The 7,179-nt window shown below is 40.8% G+C and overlaps 1 protein-coding gene across 4 annotated transcripts in view; it reads right to left on the bottom strand.

The window, feature by feature from the left end:
* Window positions 1-1,991: 1,991 nt before the first annotated feature.
* Window positions 1,992-7,179, bottom strand: part of LOC126498043 (cytochrome P450 2J4-like) — a 158,144-nt gene continuing 152,956 nt past the window's right edge. For 2 of the 4 annotated variants that reach the window (XM_050136389.1, XM_050136392.1), the window contains one exon: window positions 1,992-2,613. In XM_050136389.1, the coding sequence (XP_049992346.1) occupies window positions 2,435-2,613 (179 nt within the window). In that variant the 3' untranslated portion in view covers window positions 1,992-2,434. The remainder of the gene's footprint in view (window positions 2,614-7,179) is intronic. The other 2 variants (XM_050136386.1, XM_050136385.1) reach the window with 2 other exon arrangements.

Here is a 7,179-nt window from a genome sequence, read left to right as displayed (position 1 = left end):
CACACTCCCCACCATTCCACCATTCCTGTCTGCTGCCACAATCCCCACCATGATGATAATGAATTAACCCTCAGAAAACTGAAGAGAGCCCCCAAATAAGGCCATAGTTACTCCAACAAGGCCACACTTCCTTATCTTTCTCAACAGTTTCACTTCTTGGTGACTTGTATTCAAACCACCCCACTCCCAAGGGTTATGGTGATTCATCATAGTTTGGACAACTCTTGGAAGAGAGGGTATTAATATTGCCTCAAAGAAGTGAGAAGGCTCACCAGCCACACTCCCCAGGTTACACAGACAAGAAACAGTTGCGGGGTCTGGGAATGGGGAAGGGACTCTTCAGTTGTTATTAAAGCTGCCTGTCAGTTAAGCGGGGAACTCTTTGGTTCAGATGCCTTTGAATCATCCATGGTTCTTTCATAGCACCCCTGATTACTGAATCACCAAGCTGGACTTTCTGTGGTCGATTGGTGCTCTATCTAACTGGGATGAATAGACGTAGGTGTTTCAAGGAATGTCATGTGACAGGTAGATTGGGAATAGAGCAACCTTGTCTTGTTTCCTTATGGAGTCCTACAACAGAAAGTGCTTTACTCTGTAAGATTTCTCAGTTCTGCATTTTATCATTTCCACCAGATGGCAATATTTCTTCTCTTATACCCCATTTTATTTTTATTAAAAAATGTGTATTGGTGTTTTGCCTGAACATCTGTGTACCATGTATGTGAATGGTACCTGTGGAGACCAGAAGAGGGAATCAGATTCCCTGGAAGCCGTGTTTACAAATGGTTGCAGTTGAGTGCTGGGTATCAGAGCTGAGTTCCCTGGAAGAGCAGCAAGTGTCTTTTATCCCTGAACCATCCTTCCAGTCCCTTGGACCCTATTTTAAAGGGAGAAAATTCAAGATTACAGGTTTCAATGTCTTCATGAAGTCACATGACCCATGTTGCTGTCCTCAAGCCCAGTATCCTAATTTTTTTTCCTACTTTCTCCTTTAATGCTTAGCACAATAGTAGGACCAGGAGGCTTGGGATTGACAAGGGATAAAGACTGAACATTCTGGTCTTTTCTGTTCTGACTATGTTGCTTCCTCTCCCACAAAGTCCTGTCTTATTTTAAATGTTTACCATAGCGCATCTACTTCTATGTCTCTTGGTAGGACATATTAAGAGAGCATCCAGTTTCTGAGACGCATTTTATAAAGTAACATCATTTCCTGCCCTATGTCTTGTACCCAACATGTCAGGTAGAAGTAAAGATGGGCGGGAATGTTAGAGCATCATGAAAAGGGAAGGAGAACTAGAGCATCTGGAATCAGTAAGGAATCGTGGTTGTAATGTGCAACATCAAAATCTTGGTGGGAGACTGAATTCATATAATTTTCTATCAATAATTAAAAATAAGATACATGATTCATTGGTAGACATTTCTACGAGGAGCCATAGTCAACTTCTCTGAACATTGCTGGCTCATTGTGGAAACATGATACTTGGCTTTATCAATAAGTTATGTGGTGTGTTGAGGTCATTGCTGTGTTCTGCCCTGCTCTCAGTTACTCCATGCAGTGCAGAACAGAGGTTTTTCAACATGCACCTTTCCCTGATACCCTTCATTTTACAAGCAAGTTTCACCTTCATTTTGAATAGAGAATTAACTGTGTAGCTGGGTGAACATATGAATGAGACCATCTCTCTTCCACCACTCATAGGGCAAGGACTGTTGAGTGACTGATGCCAAAGTGCAGAAAGAAAGCCACCCTATCAATTGATTGGTATAAGCTGGTACTGTGGGTGCACATGGATATCAAGGAATCATATTGGAAAATATGTGTTCACCTTGTGCACAGAAGCACAAAGTTTGCCCAAGTAAAAGTTGCTCTCATCTTGGGCTTGAACACCTTTAATGTTCAGAAGAGCCTTGTGCTCTCTTTAGTTTGGGAGGATCCACTTAGAGTCAGGGAAATGACATCATAGCACAGTCTTACATAGTTGCTTATCAGTTTTATTCACAGCAAGAGTTCACAGGCTACGAGATGGAGAAAAGATCTCTGTACCAGTTTCACAAGAAACAATTTAACATCTAGAAGCAATTGCACATCTATGAAGGAGGCGGAAAGCGAACTGAAGGAACAATTTTATGATATGACTTTGATGATTTCCATGCTGTCTCTAACCCACCTTTCATACTTACAACACTTTCTTTACAGGAGGAGCCATCATTCTCTTTGTAACTCCTAGATGAAAAGATTTACAAGTGATGTATATATGACCAATTCAGAGGGCACAGCAGTCCAGGACATGGATCCAATAACCATAGCCTAATCTTCCTATCCTTCCCCAGTCACCTTCCTTCTCTTCCTTCACATAGGTGCGGCCACAGTGGCTCAGAGCATCGCACAGTTATTCCTTTCTCCTTTCTCTTTCTGCCTCTGAAATTAGAATCTAGGGACAGCGCGGAGCTGGTAGCTGACTGGGGAAACGGTGACACCCATTCTGAAGTTCAGGCTCAGCTTCTCATTGACTGGGGGCTTGAAGGTAAATTTCTGCACAAGAGCAGTGAATAAAATAAAGAGCTCAGATCTTGCCAGTTGTTCTCCAAGGCAGGCTCGCTTTCCTGCAGAAACAAAACAGAAGATGAGGTACTTTGTCAGCTGCCATTGGTGCCTTCAGGGACTGGTATTGCCATTTTCATCCTGGGTATTCTGAACTGTCACTGGGCTTTGTGTCTGGCTATTTGTTTTTGTTTCACCTGTGTCGGGATCACAGGTTTTCATGTGATACAATAGCAATGGGAGGTGTCACAGGTGATAATATACCTATCGCAGCTGATGACAGCTAGTATTTAAGAGATCGACCTACCACAAGAATAACTCTCTGATGGGGACCGCTACTTGGAAAAAAACTATGGAATCACTGGCTGTAGATGACTGGTTGTTGTGGGAGCTGCGGGCCTGCTTTTCATCCTGCCTGGCTCCTGCCACCGGCTAGCTTTACCCGAAATAACAACACACAAATTGTATTCTTTTAAACACTGCTTGGCCCATTATATCTAGCCTCTTCTCGGCTAGCTCTTGCACCTGGACTAGCCCATTTCTAATAATGTGTGTAAGCACCTCAAGGTGTGCTTACCGGGAAGATTCTAGCCTAACATCCATCCTGGGTCGGAGCTGAATCATGTCTGCCCGGGAGAGGGGAACATGGCCTCTGAGCTCACTTCCTCTTCCTCCCAGCATTCTGTTCTGCCTACTCCACCCACCTAAGGGATATCCTATCAAAATGGGCCAAGGCAGTTTGTTTATTACCAATGACCTTCCTTCATCAACTGGTTGTTTCTGGCTGTAGTTTTTCTCATGTGCCAGCTATGGGTATTTTCCTCACTGCTTATATGTTTATCTCATGAAAATATTCCATCTACCAGGCATACATGTAGCTGTGGATGGTCAGGAAATAATTTAGGCTTAATCTGAATCTGTATCCTCATGATAAACAGAACTATTACTAGGATACTTTTCATTACTCAGACTGACATAGGAAAGTAATAATGTCTTCTCACAATAACAGCTAATTTTAGACTTCATAACATATTTAAAGCAAACTGGTTGCCCCCAGATGAATATCTAGTTGCCTCTAGATGAACATAAAAGGACAATTTCCCAAGTCTTTATTGCTGATTCCAGGTCAGGCATAAAGCAATTTTAGTAGACATAACTTTCTCAGCAAAGGACTTCTCTATTTATTTGCAACCTTAAGGTTTAGCCAGCTGACTCTTTATTCTTTAAGTCCTGAATTTCAATGTCCCTTTCTGTTTGATCACCCAGAGATATGTGTTTACTTTACTAACCAGGCCTAGTCAGTGCTACCTCCCTAGCCAGAGAGAAACTGTGTGATCATATGGCTCTGTTTTTTTTTATTGTTTATTCAAGAAGTGCTATGTAACCCTGAAAATGTGACTCATATTTGTCCAGAGCATTTGCTGTAAGGGGTGTCGGAGAGACATATGAGAGATATATCTGAATGTGTGAGAGAGAAGTGTGGGAGAAATAGGAGGGATGTGAGAGAAGTGTGTGTGTGTGTGTGTGTGTGTGTGTGTGTGTGTGTGTGTATGATGAAAGGGAGATGCAGTTGAATATTCAGTGAGACAGAGAGAGGTGAAGAGATGTAGCTGAGTGAATGGATGGATATGGAAGATGTAGCTGTATAAAGGAGAGGTGTGTGTGTGAAGAAAGAGGTATATGGCTATGTGGAGAACACAAGTATGTGGAAAGAGATGTAACTGTGTACTTACGAAGTGTGAAGGTTGTAGCTAAATGGAGAAAAATATAACTGTGTGAAACTAGGTGTAACTGCGTAGAGATGTGTGTCTGTGTAGAAGGTCGATGTAACTGGGGAGCGAGATGTAACTGTGTGAAGAGATGTAACTTTATTCAGGAAGGTATGGCTATGCAGAGAGAGATATATATGTAAAAAAAATGATGCAGCTGTGCAGAGAAAATGTCAAGAAAGAGAGATTGTTCACGATGAAGCAAAAGAGAAGGTTATTATCAGGAAGTGTGTGTTTGTTCCTTTTTTCTTAAGTTACCATAAGAAAGTGTGTGTTTCCCTGTTACCCTCAGACAGAAAAAGTTTAGCATTCAGAAATTTTCAAGTTGCAGTAATAAAGAGAGTTACCTTCAGAATGTGTAAGCCTTTTCCAAAAGACTCTCAGATACATAACCCTCGCTACTTTAAAGGCGTCCTTTCTACAACCCTAGTGAAGTTTTGAGAGCTGGGTTCCTGGACTGTGAAAGAGATGCCTTAACTAGACGAGAGAATGCATGACTAGTCTCAAGGTTTTTCAATTTTTTTTAATAAACATACATGATATACCACACAATGGCTAAGCCACAAAATCATGAACTGCTTTGTAACCCTTTTGATGAAGAGCTTAATGATTAAGGTTATTTTCAAAGTACTGGAGACCAGATTTTAACATCCATATCAGGAGGTGCACAAACACCTGCAACTTGAGATCCAAAAGACTTATAATACCAATATTCTCTGCAGGGTAAAATCTCACTACCTAAACATACATATCTCCTTACGTCTCAATATAAAGGTAGCCCTGACTCACTTAAAAATCAAAACTGCATTTGGTTTTAGATTGTGGCTTTAAATCTAAGCATGTTTTTAGAAGAAAAATTCAGAGTTTTGGTCTAATATCCGGAGAGCCACCTGGTAGGGGACAGAGGGAAAATAAAAATCTAGGAACTAAGGTTATCAAAACTCTGCTTTCAAAATTTGTACTTCTCCCCATACCTATTTTTGTCGCTGATACCTTTCTTTGAATATACATCTATCAAAATTCAAACCTTTCTCTTTTGATATGAATAATGTTTAACTTTTCCAGAGTGAGCAAAGAAAATGTCTCCAGGAGGAGTGTAGAGTTGCTCGGCACCAAGTGCAAATTGCTTCACCCCTAGAAGTGGTCATTTTCTGGACACTAATGTCCTGTGTGTCCCGATCTGAGATAATGATCAGCAAGATTCAGTGTGACAAAGATTGTGTTGGCCTGAGTACAGAAATATGAAAATGTGTCAGGCAGCTGTCTGTTCCTCCACTCCCCTGAATCATCATAGGAAATATAAAATTAGTCATTTGTCTTGATTCATTATATTTTGCTTAATTTCCGGAGAAAACATTCATGGGACTCATGCTCCGAATCATTTCTTATCTTAGGATTCTGGTTACATCGTCCTTCTACTTAGAGACCTTATGATACGGATGGTGAACAGATCCCATTAGGCTGGCCAGCTGTGCCCATGACACCCTTAATGTCACATGCTAGGCTTAACTGTGGTGTCTCTTTTGTCCTCTTCACGTGGACCTGATTACCCAACTTTTTTTTATAACTTTCAATATGTTTTTCTTAATGATCATGGAAGATGTTTTTCTAAGCATTTTTTATTTACCCGATGGGCAGACTAGGTCTTCTGGAAGAATATCTAGTGCTTTTAACCCAGTCACCTCTCTAGGCCCTCTGTCGACATTCTAATGTTACTTGCCACTTTATATTTAATCACACGTGTTTATCAGTAAGTGTTACAACCCATTGCTAACCAGCACTTGTTTTAAAACCACAAACATTCCAGACTTGACCATTCAAGCTGATGTTTCCTGATTTCTAAATAACAGTGTATTCCAAACATATAGGCTTTCCTTCTCCAAGACTAAATTTTGACATTTTCCATAAGTCCCGGTTCTTTTCACCAAATAATAATATGCAGAATGCAATATGAAACACCTGTTCATGAGGCTTACAGTGTCACTTATGGAGTGACAGTTCCCAGCTTGGACTGATCACTGCTCTGTCCTCTTTTCTCTCTCTAGAGATCTTGATCACCACCAATCAGAGCACAGGAAGAGATGTAAAGCAGGGGAGCAAAGATTCTCTAAGGCCCTGACCTCATGTGGGAACCCGTGAGCAGTAACAGGTTCTTATTAAATGATGCAGTTTGTGATGCTAACTGATAGAAAGGACATGGACTTGGGAAATCTTTAAATGGATGGGCCCATAACTTTGGTGGAAAGTTACACTCTGGATGTACTACAAAAAGAACTAAACTACAAATAAAAAAATAAGACCCTGCTTTATTAGTTCTTGGGACCTGTGATCCTGAATAAGAAAGAACTCCCTGTGTATCTCTCTTGTTTGGAATCTGCTTATGGGGTGAAAATAAACATTTATTCCTTTTCTTCCTGAGTATTAATAACTGTATTTGTGGTGATTATCTGACACAATTGGCCTGTTAAATGAAGTGTGTAGTTTAAAATAAATGGCAACATTTTAAATGACTATAGATGTGGTCTCTGCTGGTTGTTACTTTTATTTTACAACTGGTATAGATGGGAGAATTCTTTAAACTGAATGAGGCAAGAGGCCTCTGTGGGAAGAGAATTTTGCACTATAGTGAGGAGAAGGCTTGTTTATGGGCAGCAATGGGCCTGGAAATACTGTAGAACAATGGTCTTGTACCCGGTAAAGATTTGTCACTTGCACTGGTTTAATAAAATGCTGATTGGCCAGTAGCCAGGCAAGAAGTATAAGTGGGGTGAAGAGAATAGTAGAATTCTGGGAAGAGGAAAGGCTCAGTCTGCAGTCATCACCCAGATGCAGAGGAAGCAAGATGAGAATTCCTCACTG

The sequence above is a fragment of the Alexandromys fortis genome, unplaced genomic scaffold (genome assembly GCF_014885135.2).
Source record: "Alexandromys fortis isolate MF-2015 unplaced genomic scaffold, M_Fortis_MF-2015_v1.1 scaffold_13, whole genome shotgun sequence".
NCBI classification, from domain to species: Eukaryota; Metazoa; Chordata; class Mammalia; order Rodentia; family Cricetidae; genus Alexandromys; species Alexandromys fortis.
Note: the sequence above shows the minus strand (reverse complement) of the source record. Positions and strands in the feature narration are given on the sequence as shown.